The 19,186-nt window shown below is 36.1% G+C and overlaps 1 protein-coding gene across 2 annotated transcripts in view; it reads left to right on the forward strand.

The window, feature by feature from the left end:
• SNX29 (sorting nexin 29) overlaps window positions 1–19,186 on the forward strand; it is a 100,925-nt gene that overhangs the window by 42,425 nt on the left and 39,314 nt on the right. For both annotated transcript variants that reach the window (XM_063171043.1, XM_063171044.1), the window contains exons 18-19: window positions 508–589; window positions 11,737–11,877. In XM_063171043.1, coding sequence (XP_063027113.1) covers window positions 508–589; window positions 11,737–11,877 — 223 coding nt within the window. The remainder of the gene's footprint in view (window positions 1–507; window positions 590–11,736; window positions 11,878–19,186) is intronic.

A 19,186-nucleotide genomic window follows, 5' to 3' on the forward strand; every position in this document is an offset into this window, starting at 1 on the left:
TGCCTTTAGTAGTCAAAGTAATGAATCTTGCTTTTGTGGATGAGGGGTTGAAACTGTAGCTGATGTGTTTGAATCATAGAAATTTAGAGATGGATGACAAAGAATGGATGGAAATGGCTTCTGCAGAATTGTGCACTGCTATTCTGTTATTTAATGAACTTTACCTGAGATTTGTGGCTGAAAACGTTGAATTTGTTGAAGTGAATAATTTTTGCTTCATGTGTATAATCAAATGTTGTCAAATGCATGCTGTGAAAAAAAGCCCCAAACCCCAGAAATCCTGCAGAAAGAATTGTTTCAGCTGGGTTAATTTTAGGGAATGTTTTTAGATTCAGAACATAAAAAAAAAGTTCAGGCAGAACTCCAATTTTTCTGTTTCTTCATTTGAAATTTTAAGTTGCTTTATTGATTACTTTGATCATTATTTAAATCATTGCATGTAGTTGCTTTGCAATTCTTATACATAAATATGATTCCCTGTTTGAAGTTTTTCTCTCTCCTCCTCAGATCCAATCGTGCTCTCATTAATGTTTGGATTCCCTCAGTCTTCCTGCGTGGCAAAGCTGCCAATGCATTCCATGTTTACCAGGTAAGTGAGGCAGCTGAACAGGGATTTTGTCTGGAAGTTTCTGACTGAAGTAGCACATTTTAATAATTTAAATCTCTGTGTATAATTTCATTAGAGATCAGCTAATGAGCAGCAGCAGTAACTTCATATATATTCATCCATAGGATTGTGTTGATTATTCAAATAGCATATTTTGAGGCTTGACTTGTAGTAGTTTAATACTTTAAAAGCATGCTAATAAGATGACTCCATTGGTCAGGGAGTTTAACAATTCAATATTAATCAGTAAAGCCTTCTTCAGTATGCATGTACATGTTTTACTTCAGTTTTGGGGATAACAATGTCCAGAAACATTGCTTGACAGACAGATGTGGTTTACTGTAGTAGCTCACTTGAAAACATCTTGAATAATGAAACAATTCTACACTGTGTGTTATTGAACATGTTCACATTGTGTTCTGCCTCAGGCAGGTCAGAATTTAGGGGTTTGTGCTCCAGCCTGACTTGTAGCTGAAGCATTGCAATTTTATACTGTTCCTTGATTGCTGGATTCCTGCCTTCAGAGCAGTGACCCCTCTATGGATAGAATGGCAGGGTGAACTTCAAACACACTAATGTGCTGTCCTAGGCTATTTACATTTCTTTGTGTGGATTGTTAGCAGCTGCAAAATGTCTCCACTTTTGTTTCAGCAACACGTACTTAGTTCTGAACAAGATTGCTGAAGCTTGTTAACATTCCTCTCACTCTGAATGATGTTTTTTTTTTGTAGAATTTTGAATCATTTATGAAGTGTTGGCAGGTAGTTGAAAAATACAGGAAAACACCCACCCTTTGGCCAGTAAAAGACAATGAAAAATAAGACTTGAGGTAATGGAAAGAAAAGCCACCAGGATGGGAACAGTTAGTAATTTGTTCAAAAGCACTGAATAATCAATCAAATAGAGATGCACAGGTGTGTGAAAACCCAACTTGTTGACAAGTGTAATATTTTTGTCTTTCTGGCTTTCACATATTTCTGCTGTCACTGGCTACAGATTCTCAAACCTAGACACAAGTCTGCCAACACAGAAATTCTTAAAAGCATCAAGATCTCACCCCACCTGTTACACTAATGATGATGCAGCTCCATGTCCACCAGAAGAGCTCTGGTTTCTAGTGCTCCTTTCCTAAGTTGCTCTGTGTTGTTTTTCATCCTGCTTGAGCAGGTGGGGTAGACCAGATGGTCCACTGTGGTCCCTTCCAACCTTACCTATTCTGTGAATTCTGCGAAGAATTTAATGAGTTTTTAATTTTACTTGAAACTCTGTATCAAATTAGGTTACTGAAGGGTTCAGTATTTGTCATGAAGTTTGACTGGATGTAGCTGTACAAGTGGGTGAATGCAAGAGGAGGGTGGATACAATTGCAGAGCATCTCAATTAGTTTGGAAAATTATCAACTTATCAGTTCCACAGTGTCTGTTATCTGTTTTCATGGACTTCAAAAAGCTTCTGAAGAATATAAGAACTAGGAGAAGTAAATATGGGTTTCTGTGCCTCTTTGAAATCAATGCTAGTTTTGCACTTGTGCTTCTTAAACCAGAAAAAGAAATTACTGGCCTGTTAATTTGCATATCAAGAAGGCCTGAACCTGGACAGGATAAGAATAGACTCCTGCAGGAGTTTTCTTATTGTGATTGCTTTTAAAATTTAATTTTATGTTTTTAAATTTAATGTGGATTTGTAGTGCTGTTTTGAAGGGCATTTCAAAGCATTTCTTTTTGTGTCATGTTAACATCTGTTTTGGATGTTCAAAATCAGTGCATTTTTCATCCTTAAAAAAACCCAGATGTTGCAGTAAACATAGCAGGAAAAGTTTCCAGCACCAGCATACTTGTCACATAGTTTCAGCCATCAAATAGTTTCTTTAATTTCTGCTGAGGATTAAGGATTCTGGACAAGCTCAGAAATAAAACTGTGGACTCTGAAAGCAAGCAGCATTTTATAATTAATCCTATTAGATGTGGAAATTTCAATCAGACCTCTGTATTTGTAGAGTTACACTGCACTCTTGCAGTAATATTTTACTGGCAGAATTAACTGGTTATGAATCTTGAGGATTTCAAAACAAGCTCTGAAAACGTGGCCAAATTTTATGCTCAATTTGAATGGTTGAGTTCAAGGGGACAGTTGTGAGCAGCAGATAATTCAGTGCCCCAGTTTAGCACTATCTGTTACTGTCTTAAAAATTAACAGAGCTGGGGATCTGTATCATTCAACTGTGGATGTTAGAACAATTAGAGGGGGTATAAATTTTAGGGGGAAAGCAATTTAGAATTGCATGTGCAGTTATTGAGTTCAATTAAAAATATTTTTTCACTTGCTTTCTCAGAATATAAAATAGTAACAGAAAAATGCATATTTTTATAATCTCTGTTCACCATGGAGTTGTTATGGGTTATTCTCATTCTGGATTTTTCCTTGTGGAGAATAGCAGATTGTCTGTTTTCAATGAAATGCCAGTAGCAGATCTTCTTGAATAAATAAAGCATAAATCTCCACATGCAGTGCACCAGGAATTCAAAGGTGAAATAGCTGAAAAGTGCCTGATAAATAGCTTCTGGCTTGCATACCCCAGATTTTAAAGTAGCTAATCTGACATAATTTTAAAAAGGATTTAAAGAGGTCTAAAAAAACCAAGTAGTTACAAATTATTAGGAAAGGGATAGACAAATAGGAAATGCTATTATGTTATGTATAATCTCTGGTTTATCTGTGTGCAATTCTACTCCTCTCCAAAGAAATATATCAACTCCAAATAATATGGGTGGAATAAAAAAGATTTTTCACTGGCAGAGCATATTAGAAATTCTCAGCCTGCAAGACAGGCAACTGAGAGGAGAATACAATGGCAATCTTTCAAATCATGAAGGATATGGAGACGTTTTTGACTGTTTCAAAATGCAAATTGGAGCATTCATTGAAACTATTGCTTTGCAATTTCAAAACAAGTGCATGGCAGTGGTCTTCTCCACAATGTATAATATGGGGTAATACTGGAAGTTTATGGGGTAATACTAGAAAATAATTGAGCTAATTAAACTGAAGAAAAATCAATCCAAACACAAAGGTGTGACTTCTTTCTAAGGAAATCCCTAGATAGTGATATTTTGGAATAATAAATACTGCTATACCTTATGTTTATATTTAGGTGTTCTGGATAAAATACATTTCATAATTCTCTAAGGAGTTTTCTGAACTGTTGAGATCAGTGTGCCTTGCTGTAAGAGCAGGGTGCAAAAAACTTGGAGGTGATTTTAATTAAACATGAATTGCCTTTGGGATGTTGTGCTAATAATGACTAATTTAGTCCTAAAATGGAGATATATTAGGTATGATGACAAAATATCTTTCCTTCCAACTAATGCTTATCTTTTGTGCATGGCAAGCTCATTCTAAATGTTTTCAGAGCACATCCTCTCTATTTGTACTTGCTCAAGTTTGTTTTGCTTCAGGTTTAGTTCTTGACTCCTGTCTTGCCATTCATTAGCACTGACAGATTACTAGTACAATTAATTTTGCACCTGAGTAGAAAAAAATAATTAGATGACCAATTGATGTCTTTATTACCAAGCAACAAGTCATAAGGATTGTTTGGACTTCAGTGGATGAAATGATCCAGGCTGTGACAGGAGCTCAGACTAGACGCTCATAACCATCTCTGCAGCAAGAACATCAGGCAGTTACCCAAGAGCAGCTTCAGAGGTTCATTCTCTTACAAAGTTTCTGATGGCTATTACTGGGTGGCAGACTGATTAGTTATAAACATTACAGCACACAGCCATATATGGAGAAATTAATTTGTTTTGTACCAAGTCACACTTAAGGAAGCCCAGTCTGGGCTTTAAACAGACAATTTAAATATTAGGGAACTTTTTAAAGCCAGGGTCATGGTGGCAAGTCTTCTCTTCCAAACAAACTGTTTTCTCTAGTTACATAGAAACAATTTAGTTTCTCTAGGTTGCTTTCTGATGACTGCTGTATGTGATCTCTGCAGTTTGATGCCCATGTCTTTTGTGTGGCAGACATTGCTCGCCATTTGAAAATAATTTCTTGTCTAATATATTCATGGGCATACAGACAGAATCCAAATCAGAATAAAAAAAAAAAAAGCCATTTTCATTTTACCTCTAGATGGTGATAGTTAGATGCAATTTCTTTAGTGTGTAAAGCAAGTTGATTATTGCAGTAATATTATTTTGTCATATTTCTCAACTGTAGAGTATCTTGTTTTCATATACATGTGGGTTCCACTTTCCTGTGAAGTGTACAGCAAATGCCATTAGTCATGCCTTTTGTTGCTATAATTATCAATGCCTGACACTTAAGATAATGAAACTGAGATTTTACGATTCCTAAAGTGATATCAATATTTAATTGGCTTCTTGCAAATCCGCCTTGTTTGCGGAGCAGTGAACACTTTACATTATAAACCAAATAAGTTCAAAGATTAATATGGTAATCAGACAAGACTGCTACTATTTGCATATGAATAGGACACCCTAAGACTATAATCAATAAACATTTCTTACAATTTTTTTATTCTTTGACTGTCTTCAGTCTTGCTGTTTAGTATTGGCTGACATATTTGCTTATAATTCATTTTATTTTACTCTAAATGAAGTTTTAAAACCTGTTATTTTTTTCTGCACTTCCTCTGTGAAGGAAGAGCAGTGTACTTTCCTATGAAAGGGCTTTTATCACAGCATTATTTAGGTTGGAAAACACCTCTAAGATCATTGAGTCCAACTGCTAAGATCATTGAGTCCAGCACTGCCAAGGCCACCACTAACCCATGTCCCCAGAAGCCACATCCTCATGGCTTTTAAATTCCTGCAGGTGTGGTGGCTCCCCTGCTGGTGGGGCAGCCTGTGCTGGGCAGCATTTCCATGGAGAAGTTTCCCCATCATTCCATGCAAACCTCCCCTGGCACAGCCTTGTCCTGTCCCTGTTCCCTGGGGGCAGAGCCTGCCCCTGCCTCTGCTCCAGGCTCCTGTCAGGGAGTTGTGCAGAGTGGGGAGGTTCCCCTGAGCCTCCTTTGCTCCAGGTGAGCCCCCCCAGCTGCTCCCCACTGGAGATGTGCTCCAGCCCCTTCCCCAGCTCCGTTCCCTGCTCTGGACACGCTCCAGCCTCAGAGGGAAGGATTTTCACAGAAACACAACATCAAAGAGATGGAGGAGAACAGTGTCTGATACCCAAAAGGGTTTGAGGAGGACAGTGCCCAGAAAATACTTTGAGTGAGAGATGAAACAGGGAAAGCACAGTCCAGGATGTGCCAGCTGGGCCTGTTGACCTTGAACAAGGCAGCATGGCTTGGGTATTTCCTCGAAGGCTGAAAATGGAAGGCAATGGACTGGCAATTAGGAGTTGAAAGGTAAGCAACAAACTAAACCCAAAAAATTCAACCCAAAGTTGCATTTTATTTTTTCTGACACACGATGAATTGGATGACTTCAGCAGCTGCAGAGCTAAGCAGGCAAAAAGGAGAAATAAATAGTCTTCTAATCATATTCCATTTCAGTGCAGCTCAGGGCAAGTAGAGAAGAAAATGAACTGGAATTATTGGGAGAAGTTGAAAGAAAGATTATGCTCATGGCATCTCAGAGTGATTTGAGAGTGTGTGAGCCAAAAAGGTTGAACATCTCACTTTTTCTGCAGTGGGACCCAAGGATGCATCAAAGAAGCATAAGAGGAAGCATAAAGCAGAAAAACTTTTAAATAACTGGGTATGTGGAGGGGGTATAGAAAGATGAGATCAGTCCTTGGAGACTTCTGTAATTATTTCTTTTTCTAAAGGAAACAGAATTACAGCTTACTACATTGATTTGTTTATTGAAGTGCTGGATGCAAAAAATCCTAGGAAAGTAAAAGTAGAATTTCTATTTTCAGATTATTTTGTAACTACTTCAGAAAGAAGCAAGTAATTTATATTCAATAAATATCTAAACTAAATACTAGTGATGTTATGTATTTTAGAATCTGATGGATGAAATAGCCTCCTTTCCCTTGCCTGAGCACCCCCAATATTCTATTTGGAGAAAAAGGCAGCACTAGTGTCATTTTACCTATTTTCTCTTCTGCAGAAACTTCTTTCCCTGCAGTGGTTGTCATGCATTGCAATGACTGTGTGGTTCAAAGTGCATGTTTGTGAAATGACGTTAATTATCTTGGGTAATTATAAGTCATATTTCACTGTCAAAATGAGCTTATTATCTGTTGAGTGATTTTTTTTTTTTTTTTTTTTTGGTGCTGATTTGATTTGTATATAAAAAGACAGAAAGACAGAAAATACTGATTCCATGTAGCAAAAGTGGAGGCAGTGTTGCCTTTGTTCTCTAGTGGCCAGTCACTTGAGTGCTGCTGTGGTGAATAAAGCAGGACTGTGACTGCAGGAGCAGTGATCATTACTCTGCATGTCTGTAATTGAGTGCATAAGCCTAAAATGTGTGACATTTTTCTCTTTAGTGGAACAATATTGGCTGTTTTTAAGGTCCGTGCTTTGATATTGATGTGTCATATATTTGACACTATATTGTTCATTTTTATGACCTGAATAACAGAAAGTTGAAGATCTAACATAAATTATATTGAAGTATTTGTAGTCTTTGACCATTTTATCCACTTGCACATATTGAAATAAAAGCTTATTCACTCTAATTCCTGTTATGTCTCTATGGCACACAAAAAGCTGCTCCTATCACAGCTGAAAAGTTTCATTGTTCCATTTGTTTTTCATTATGCAGAAAATTCTTAAATTGGATCGTTTTCAAAGGGGGAACTTAACCATAAATGCAGGCCTGCAGCTGTCTCAAAATATAACTTGCATTTGTATTCATTTCTCACACTTCAGAGGTAACTTTGGAGAATTGAGCTTGAATTTGTATTCTTAACAGAATCCCATTGTCCAGAAGTGAAGTAAAATGAAACTGGTTCTTACTTGTTTTCATGAATACTTTTTACTTCTTCTATATGCTTTGAGTGCAGAAATACATAATTTTGATAAAACTTAAGTAGATTGAAATACATTACTCCCATTTCATAGTGTGCTTTTCTAACAGGAAAAAAGATAATTTCAATTCCCTGAAAACAATTATTTATTAAATGGTGAACTTTGATCAAAATCTCTCTTCATGCTCCTGAATAATTGAGATGTGTATTAAAGTTGAACCAGAGTTTTAACATTAAAAACAACTTTATTATCCAAAGTGTAAAACTATGGACTAATGATACTCCAGGATTTGTAGTGTTATTTAAAAGCAATGTAAGGGAAACATTCACCAGTCAAGATTAGCTGAGTTAACATCAAAAAATGGTGGTGCCAATTAGCTTGTTCTGGTTTTGTGTTCATGCTGATTGGATTGTCCCTACCAAACCAGTTGCTAATTTTCCTTTTTTCCCCATGCTTGGGCATTGATTTGAAAGTAAGTAACAAACAAGAGGATCTTGTGAAGGAAGGGAAGTCAGAAATACATCAATACAGTAGAATTATAGTAACACAGAAGTAATAGTTTTTCTATCATCCTTTTCCCCCCCGTTCTTTTAATGCTTACTTAGCTGGTAAATGTCACAGGAGCTTCCTTAGTGTAGCTTCTTTTTGCAGTCCTTTTGCTCTCCATCATTTTTTTTCGTGCTCAAAACTTTGACCTTATCCAGCCTAGGATTGATTCTTTGCAGACATTCTCAGTATTCTCTGTGTCCTTTGAAGTGTTCTGCTGCTGAAATGTCCTGAGTTCTCTTGTATCTTGTGCCATTTTTATATGTGGTTTAGTAGAGTTTTCACTGCTCACCTTCCTTTAATATTATTGCATTCCCTTTGGAATGGGACTAGGACTCACAAGGACTTTGACTTCAGCACTTTTGTATTTGTGGAGCTCCCATCAATAGAGTTCTCTGTCTTAGAATTCATTTTTCATTATCTATTCAGTCCATCCTGCCAGGAAATGGGAGCCACATTTGCAGGCAAGATTCAGGAGTAACTTTGTGTAGGGAATATTCTTCTGATGTTTAATCTGGAATTCTACATCATGGATGTCATTGCAACAGGAGAAGGGTCTGTAATATCTCAGTCAGTATCTCTTGCTGCCAGCTGTACTGGAGAGAGAAAAAAGTGAATCCTCAACATACCAAACAATATTTTGCATCAGAAAAGAGAAGCACCCACTTGGGACTTCTGTAGATCAGAAGGATGAGTGTTGATTACAGCATTTGGTCTGTGTACACTGGAGCTGGAGCAAGTTAGAATTTTGGCTTTTGTCCTTTATTTTCCTCAGGCTTTTATATGTAAGAGGTGATGAGCTGTGTCAGTTGGTACCAGGTTGTTACCAGGACTTGCTAACAGCATTTTGGACTCAGAACTGCTTAAAGATTCTTAACCTGTTAAGAAACTTCTGGCTCAAACCCCAGTACCATGGGAGCAGGATTTTTCATTTAAGTATGCAATCATTGAACTTGTGCTTTCACATTGATTCTCTGAAGATGTTTGGCATTTCAGTAATATTATGTGAGCAGGTAGTAGACTGACAAACACTATTAAATTACACCTGTTATTGCTATTGCTCTCCAATCTCTGACTTCAGACATGTTAAGTAGGTTAAGTAGGTTAGGAATTGGATATCAGGAAAACAGGGGAATCAGAAAGGAAATAAAATTATTAAATAAACTTCTAAATTGATCTGAGAATAAACTTGAAAGTAGTAATTTCAACTTTCTAGAGCATGGCCCTAAGATAACTATATGCCTTCAGTGACTAGACTAGGATAAGTTTATCCAAATAATTCTACATTTAGTGTTTACTTAGTTTGATTTCCCAAGTGAATGTGCATTAAGTGTGTAGCAATCCCGTGGCTTGGGAATAGTGTTCCCCTCTGAGAATATTATTAGAATACTAAAAGTTTAAATGTGTGCTGCATCATGAGCTTTAATATACCTTTCACAGTCTATTAGTTGATTGTCGATAAATTCAATATGGCACGGGGCTCCAAATGTTGCATTTTTGTTTCTTGCTGTTTAAATGAAATCAATATCTATGTACATAGAAGAGCAGTAAGAAATTTTCCAATAGTTTTATCTAAGAAATCAATCTATGTTTTTGCAGTCCTGAAAAATTTCAATTACAGTGTACAGATTCCTTAGTTAGTTAACTATGGGTTACAGCTTAGCAGGTAATGTTAAACTGCATGATTCATCAAATCACATGTGCAAAGATAAGTGCTTAGTTAAATTAGGATTTCCATATTAAATAACTTAGTTTAAAATAATTTAACCTTTTTTTTGTCATTTCTGCCCCCAGCAGGGAGATTGAGACATGAATCTTGGGAATGTATACAGAATTACAAATAATATGTACTGATTGAAGTGAGAATAGGCAGGGAGAGGCCTTAGAGCTGGGTGAATAAAGATTTTAATATAATTTTTACTACATTAAATAGATTTGATTAGAATTATGTAAAATAGTTGCATTTCATGTATTCCTTTATTTGCCTTCAAAGATGTACTCAATTGTTAAAACAGATAGTCTTGTAGGTGTTTAATTATTCTGGCTTTGTTTTCAAAGTGAAAAAGAGTTCTGAATAGTTCTTGCAGACTTACTATTGTGGTTCCCTCATTACAGTATCTGAATCCTTGTTACCAAAACTAGTTGAATTTTTGTTTACATATGCATTTGTAATTCACAATACTCTGGATCTTTTCAGTTTAGATGTGCTAATTTTGGAATTATAGCATTCCTTCCTGTAGTAAATGTATTAGTGTTTTCTACACTGAAATATTCTAATTTGACAAAATTTGCATGGTATCTGCATAATACAGTGTATTTGCAGTGTTGCAAAGAGGCCTCCTATAAATTTGAGAAACTAGGTGTCTGAAGAGGGAGCTTCAGAAAGACCAAAGCATGGGCAGTGTTTGTGGGAGAAGTCACTTAATCTCTAAAATACTTCCAATCCTTAGAAAAATTGAATTTTTTCTCTGGAGGACTTGCAATATCTCAGAGAGAAGGACCATACCTCAGTCACCAGGAAAAGCTGCAATTCAGTGTTGAAATTGGCCACATCAAAATCCAAATTTTATTTTTATCTAGTTTCCATAAAAATACAGTTATTACTGCCCACTCTGTGTGACCGTGGTTGGTGTTGCTTTTTTACATAAGTGTTCTCCTGATATTTGCCTTACAATTTACTACTAAATTACTGGGGGATTTTGGAGCTGCAAGGCAGCGTCATCAGTACTGTTCCAGTTTAATTCCTGTTGTAAAATACTGAGATTATTAACATACACACACACATGCATGAATGAATAAACTACAGATTGCATTGAAAGAGCAGAGGGAAAGGTCACTCTGGATCTTAAGTTCTGATGCTTGGTTTAGAGTTTCTGACTTGTGCTGTTTCAGCATTCTTTTAAACTGTGCCATTCCCTAGGAAAGAGTGAAGTCTCAGTTTTCTGTAAGTATATTTCACTTCTGCATGACATTTTCCTAGAGAAAGCTAATATTTAGCATGTAATTGGTAATAGGCTCATGAAATAATGAGCAGCAAACAAAAACAGAATCACAAAAACTACAGCTGTGTTAAATTATACTTAATGTCCTATACAAGCTGAAAGAATGAACTGTGTTTATTTTCCAAACAATAAAATTTCTAGTTTAGTTTTCAATGTAATTTTGTTAGGAAGTAAATTAAGTTTCATACTTTGGATAAAATTAGGTTTTGCAATTCTGATGCTACAAAGCTAATTTACAAAGTTGAAAAACTGTGTTGAGGACATAGAAATCAATTTCATAGTGGTATTAAATTATTTTTTCCCTTTGGTCACTGTGTAGTAGAATCTGCTGGAAACCATGGTAACAAGAAGTGCTGCCATGGTTGCCCCAGAGTCATGTTAAAATGAGCAAGCTGTGTTTTTCTTGATTAAAATGAGAGAGAGAAAGAGGAGGAAAAGGGAGAAGGGATAGAATGAGGTTCATGACGTGTACGACAGCAACAGCAAATGCAGTCAGCCGTGGATCTGGGGCTGTGGGGTCCTGGAGCTTGTGGTGTCTCACATGAAGGTGCTGATCCAGGAGGCTTTGGGGAGTGATGGACACACACCAACCCTGCTTGTCTTTACATGATTCCCTTCCCTGTGTTTTGCAGGTTTATATCAGGATAAAGGATGATGAGTGGAATGTCTATCGAAGGTATGCAGAGTTCAGAAGCTTGCATCAGAAATTACAGAATAAGTACCAGCAAGTGAGGACTTTTAACTTCCCACCAAAAAAGGCTATTGGAAACAAGGTACTTGTACTCACAATATCAGTAGAAGTTGGGGGAAAACCTCTCTTATGGATACACAAAAAATGAGGTGACTCGAATATTTTCACACCTGCTAGTAGCTGCTATTTTCATAGACTTTCCCCCTGCCAGCTGGAGATTCACTGATGTAGGTAATGCATTGGTTTTTCCACTTACTGAGAAGTTTTATTGAATGGAATATTGGTGTAGTACACAAATGCACAAACCCTCAAACACTCTGCTAGACAGCCTTGTATGTAAAATGAAGTCTCTTCTCCATTTCTCTCCAAAAAAATGCCAGCAATTAACACTGGTGAGTAATTAATCAAATCTTTCTCTAAATTTCAGAACATATCCATCTAAATTCCTTGAATTCCTGCACTCTTCACCAACACCTTTCAGTTCTTTAAACCAGGTTTTTAAAGACATATAGGTACTTAATTCCTGTAATCTGTGTCTTTGTGTCTTAGCCCTGCCATTTTAAAATGGGAATTTGTGTTCTTCTGTCATATAGGGATTTTGAAATGAAACAGTAAATATTGTAGTATGTATGTAGTAAATATGTAGTGCCATGTAATTAAAGTCTCTAATCATCAAAACTTCCAACTGATCAAGAGTATAAGTACACTTTGAAATGTACACTGCAAGTCCAGTAAGGATTGAGAAGTAATTGAAGTAATTTTCCTTTGCAATGTAGGAATTATCTAAAAGTTTTTTTAGCTATCACAAGTAAAATCTCCAATATATTGGAGATTTAAATTGTGTTTATGACTGAAACATCTTCACTAAACTGCTGGGTTCTTAAATTGAAGATTTTAAGGTTAAGCAAATTTTTTAGCTTTTACATAGGACTTTCTCTTTTTACTATTTTTTTACCTTTGTGTCACCGAGTTCTTATATAAAATATTTTAGAAACTCCAGCCGTAGTGATCCTTGTAGTCATCAAAAGACAGCTGACATAATGACTGCAAAATTCAGATCTTCATGGCACTGTGTTTGGTTTATGATCACAGTACAAGGTATATTATTAAAATGCCACAATTGTCCTTTGTCTGTGTTAGAAAACAATCTTTGCTAATTTGTATGAAGTAGTATAAATTTTGAAAAAGAAATAGAAAAAAGTTAGAAATTCCTTACTGACATTCAGATGTCAGTGAATGTGGATTATGAATGTTTAAAGATAGTAACTTTGACTTCCAATGATTTCCAGGTATTTTGTAAAAATGAGTAGGTAAGTTTGGCACATGTGAAATGGCAGTGATGCACATAATCTGGTGGTGGTGATACAGATATATAGGAAATGTATCAATAAAATCCATGTGCCTGTTTGCTTGGCATAAGGTCCAGTTAATGTGGTTCATTGCCTGCTGACTGAGGAAATGGAAGTACTTATAAGAGCTTTCCTGCTTTTTTTTCATCTATTAGAAGATCATGCATTTTTCATTTAATTTTTAGTGGAAGGGTTTGTAATGGAAACCAGGCATTTTCTTCTTTGTTACATAACTAATTCTCCTTTTTTTGAAGTGATGGAGTATCAGCCACTTCAGTAAATTACAAAAGACGCCTTTTAAGCTTTTTTGGATACTCTTTCATGTTTAATTACTTTAAATACTAATTGAGTTACAACTTCAGTTGCACAGTTGATGCATACAAAATTATCAGTTGAGCAACTCATTAAAAAATTTGCATTGCTTATTCTTACGGTGCTTTAGCTTTGAGCCAAAATTCTACCTTAATCTTGCATAAACCCACAACCACTTATCAGATCTCAGAGAAAGGGTTTTTTCTTTACAGTGAGAAGTGGGTGCCATCCATTGCACTCCTGAAAGTCTCCTGTGATGAGATGTGGGGCAGTGCTGTGGTTGTGACCTGGCAAGTCACAGGGTGACATTGTCACCTCAGCTGTGCAAGGCTCAGTCTGTCACACTGGAGTTGTTTTGTACAGCACATTGTGCAGGCAGATTTTTGTCCTTTTAGTGGGGCTATTTTCTGTGTGTCACAGAATGTGTTCCCCTTTGGAAATTTACCATTTGGAAAATAAGTGTGCTGACTGACTGAGATGGGTTAAACGCTCTGAGATGGCCCTGTTTTCCATGGCCAGTTGAAGGTTTAAAATGAAGGTTTAAAAATTTAGTATAAAAACAATGAATTCATGTGGGAATGTGTAGGGGGATAGAGTAGAAGAAACTAAAGATAGTGTAGGAAGTAATCTCACACCTAAAGAGTTGCAGCTGGGCCAATTATCAAAGATCAGGAACAGGCCTGACTTTAACAGGCCACAGCTGTAAGCAATGAGAAGATGATGCTGTAAAAGAGTGGGGGGGAATCCCTTGAGAAGGGAACTGGAGTCAGTGGCTGCTGTGAGAAGAAGAAAGAGTCAGTGCTCTGAGGAGCTGTCCATGAGAAAAACCAAAAAGGTATGGAACTTTTGTGATAAAGAGACAAAAGTATGGAACCCCTGTAATAAGATGACAACAGGAATGTCTGTCTTGGAATTCTGCAGAACTTTCAGTTTAGGATGAGGATTTGTGCAGGATGTTACACATGGAAGTGTTTGGTAATGAACATTAGAAGAGATATTGCCAATACTACTTTTTTCAATGCTGCTTTTTAGATGGAGTGGCTACCACAGCCCATTTACCTTTAAATATGCAGGTAGTTTTCAGTAGATATTTTTTCTCATGATATTACTTTTGCTGGTTTTGATAGAATTAGAGCTGTCTTTCCATTTCTAGATTAATCAATACAATCTTAAATCAGTGCCTAAAGAAGAGGTTCACTAGCTGAATTCTGCTAACAAAAGTATCTCTTATATCAGTCTATGGTTTTCATATCCATTGCAACTTCTCAGTGTTATTAGATGCCCAAATAACATATTGGTAAAAACCAGTCCTCCATGTGGAAATGGCTAAAAATGATCATTTTACAGCTTTTGGAAAATGGCATTGATGCTTTTATATCCTGAATGAGTTTATTCACTGCTCCCCTTCAGTGCCCTCTGTACTGTGGGGTTAATGAAGGTGATTTGCTTCTTGTAGATGTCAGAGGCATCCAAAGGTCTTGCTGTAATTGAAACCAGCACTGAATTTCATGTTCAGTTACATTCCCCAGATTTAGGAACCTCCAGGACCACAAGAGGACACCATATTCTGCAGAATGGCCTGGAATCCCTCCTGCAGGGAGGATACAATACTGTCCAGTGCTTTGCTATGCAAAATATTGGAGCTCAGAGGAGGGAACTTTACTAGAAGAGAGAAATGTAGAATAAAATACAGAGAAATATTAGTTTTCATACATATTTTCTCTGATTACTGCAGTAGCAGACAGGGAGGTCAGATTCAAATGCTAAGTTGCAGAGTTTGATGTTGGGAAAATGCAAAAAGAAAGCAGAATTTCAGCTGAATGAGTATTTTAAAAAGTTGGAAAATCAAGTTTTATATATCTTCATCAAGTAGCAGTGGAATTTGAAAATATTTAACAATTACAACTCATTAATAATAATATAAATCTTGATCATTATGTTTGTAATGTATTTTTGCCTTTCATTTGTTTTCCTTCAGTTGAGACAATTTATCTTAAAAGTTCATGTTCATGGTATTTCAACAAATTGTGTGTAATATTAAAAACTAGCTTTAATGCTTGAGGAAGCCTACATTTAATAACAGAAAACCAATTAGTTGAAAAATAGCTGTAAAGAGGAAAGAATACTGCTTGGGACAAGTAACCTTTTTGCAATTACAAAGAAGAGTGTGTATTTGCCTTTCAGCTTGGTAACCTCATTTTCAGCATATTAGTTTAACATTTGAATTTAGTTTGAACTCAAGTTTGAACTAAAATAAAGCAGGGATGAGAGTAATTTCTTTTATAAATGTTGCTCTGAATCAAGTTAGATATTTACTGAAGGAAAATAATAGTGCTGGCAAGAGTCCATGTGTTAATTTTCATATATACTAGTCCCTATGCTGTGTATTTTCAACTAAAGATCTTTCAGTGCTGGTAGCAAATAGTTGTCAACATTTTTATGAGTATCCTGACAAGAGTTCTTTTTTCAATTCATTGCCATGTTTGAGTAAAACAAGAAATACATTTGTTCCCTTGTGTTATGTGTGTAAGGCATGTCATATACTCAACGTACATTTTAATTATTTTTTAGCATGCAGATCAATTTCTTTAAAACTTACAAATTTCAGCTGTATTGTTAACATTTGAACTATTCAGGTTTTGTAATTTTAAAACACATTCCCCATGTATCAGCCTGGTTTGTGATTTGCTCAGTATTTTCTATGTAGCTGTATATACCAAGACTTTTAATTTCAAACTGATTTTTCTTACATGAGATAGATTTTTTTTTTTTTTTTTTTTTCCTTTTAGCAAGCCTTCAGGTCCTTTGGATCTTTTGATTGTCACTGCTGCCTTCCTGGCAGGAGTGCCCAGGACAGGGTGGGTTCCATGGGGCAGCACTGCAGTGTGCCTGCTTCTGGGGAGCACGTGAGGAGGAGCTCTGTACAACCACCACTTGATTGGAAAGGGTTCCCTGTAGGTTTTTGCATACAAATACAATTTAAATTTTTTCATTTAAGATAACATTTAGATTACATGTGGCTTCTGAACCTTTGCTGGTGTTGTAGTTGGTGTCTCTCAAAATAATAATGAAATATTAATACATGAATATTTACTGGACTGACTAGTCTAATTTTTTAAATATTGCAGCAGCCTTAAAATCCCAGTTGCTGCTTCTACATTGGGCAGATTATAGTAATTGAGTAAAGATCTAATTAAGAATCCTCTTGCAAGAGTGTTGTCCCAGTAGAGGGCATATCAAAATAGAAATTGTTCTTTGGTTCCACTGAAGACCTGAATTCACTGATTGTCTAAGTGAGGAGAAATTGAATCAGGTAGCTTTGCCCTGAGTGCTGACTTGACTGCGTGATATCCTCTGCTTTCCTTTAAAATACTGGATACCCCACATGGAAAGGATACACAGCAGTTTGCTGAGATCAGAAGAGTGACTTTGCTGTGACTTCTCAGTTGCACTGGGGGAACAATACAGAACTCTAAAATAAATGTTTCAAATGTCACTTCAATAAAACGAATAGCTACTTTTCACCCATCAGTGGCTAAACTAATATGTAGATTAATTTGTATATGTCCCTATTTTAAAAAGTTAAAAAATATCATGTGCATGTATTGAAAAAGATTCTCTTGGTATATAGACATACATGAGCATGCATGTGGCAACATCAGACCCCATTTGGGTTCTATATGAAGTTGCTTTCAGGAATGTGTGTTGTGATTCTGCAAGTTCTGCTCCCAGGAGCTCTTTCTCCCATTATGTCTGTGGAAACTTTCCTTTGCTCACAGAGTGCAGATGGATTCCTTTTCTTTTGTTCCCAACAGCAAAGTTTTATCAGAGTTTGTTTGCCTGTTGCTGAAGATAGTGAAGAGTCTAAGATAGGCTGCGGGATAACTATTTTAGGATTAAAAAGCAGAGACGATAAAGATTTTATTGCAAGTAAAAGAAAACAATAGAGCTTGCTCTTGTGCTTACAGTGTTTATTGATTTTTAAGGAACTTTGTCAAGTAGAGTTCTCTGGCTTTATGTGTGTATATATATATATATGAAGAAATATATAAATATGAAGTTTATATATATAAAAAGAAATTTTAAGCCATTCAAATTAGAGTTTGAGTGTTAGCATTTTTGCTGTTAAGGGTTTCACATGGTGTTATTGCTGTGTAACCTCTGTCATCCATTTCTCTCCTGCAAAAGCTGATTGCCATTTTTGGTGAGCAGGACCTGTCTATTCACAGACAGCATGCCCTTAAAGCTGCTTTTAGACCAGATGATGGGGGAACTGAAGTCCCTTTGGAAAGGGAAGCAGCATGATAGGAACAAGGTTTTTTAAGAAACACACACACCCCTCCCACATAAAATATGTATTTGAAAATGGGAAGTATAACAATTCCTGTTTAACTAGTACATAAACAACAACAGAAGACATATGGAATGTTTGAAATAGGATGGTGCAGGAAGAATCTTAGAGGAGGAAGCAATTTCATTTTAGATTTGGCTGTTTTTCTGTCGAAATTCAGCAAAACAATTCAGGGCATCCTAGAATTTAAGTATGTGTTTGGCTTGCATTGAATCAGAAGTACAGATATATCTGCTTTTGTCCTCTATGAGATTTAGGAGCTCACAGGAACCATCTTTCATCAGATTAGTTTGTCAAAGTCAGACTGGCAGGGGGAGCTGAGAAGAAAGCAAAACTTGTTGTTAATGCATGTGGGACAGGGGGCTAAATAATGTTTCTTGGTACTAAGCTTTGATATCCAATGTCTTCTAGTAGAATTGGTAGAAAATTATGACTCTCTGATGTTTCAGAATTGGGATACATTTATTAAAGCAGAAAAGCCTTGAAAATATAAATCCTCAAGTTATATGTTAAAAATTTGAAGTTAAATATTGCTTTCACTAATGCTACTTAGCTATGATGTAATATAGAAGCTTAAATTCTGTATTCTTGACTTTCAAAGTAAGTAGATTTTAATTTTCAACCTTCTTAGCGGGCTTAACTAGTGTATTGACTTATTTTCATACAGTCTTTTGCCTTGTGGGTTATAGGAAAAACTGTAGCTAATATATATTTGACAGATATGCTTGTGCTATAGTGTGGGTGAAAGGGAGAGAAATTGACCCATTTGTATTGTGGTCAAACTGGGAAAGGAACTCAAATTAATCTCATATATGGTTGTATGTGATAATTCTATAGTATACCACAGTTTTTGTGCCATTCTAAAGCCACAAAAGAAACTTTGTGTTGTATGTTCACTGTGTTACTTTGTAGCTGAAAAGTTCAATTCTCAAAGAAACTTTAAAATAGCAATTGGGATTAAATGAATACAAATTGGTTTTCAAATATGTAACTTAGTTGTGCTACCATACAAATGGAAATAAAAATAATGTGACTCCTGGCATAGTCATTAAGATTTCTAGTCACAGCCCACCTGTTTCCTAACACTGTCACCTGCTCACTAAGGGGGAATACAGAGTATTTCAGATTTTGAATCCAGATCCTCTGGGTTTTCTACTGCATAAGACTGCAGTTGATATTTTATGTATACAGCACTTAGAAAAGAGCATTCAGTTCTTCTTCATTTCCATTTTTTTGTCATATCAGTATCCAAGAGAAGAGAAATAAGTCAGCAGGAAATGGTTGACTTTTATATGACAAATACTTTATAGTAAATGCTTGCCATAGTGTGGCATGAAATGTCTGGGTTACCTGAAACTCGGCATGAAGGTTAAATTGAG

Source organism: Melospiza melodia, chromosome 18, assembly GCF_035770615.1.
Source record: "Melospiza melodia melodia isolate bMelMel2 chromosome 18, bMelMel2.pri, whole genome shotgun sequence".
NCBI lineage: Eukaryota > Metazoa > Chordata > Aves > Passeriformes > Passerellidae > Melospiza > Melospiza melodia.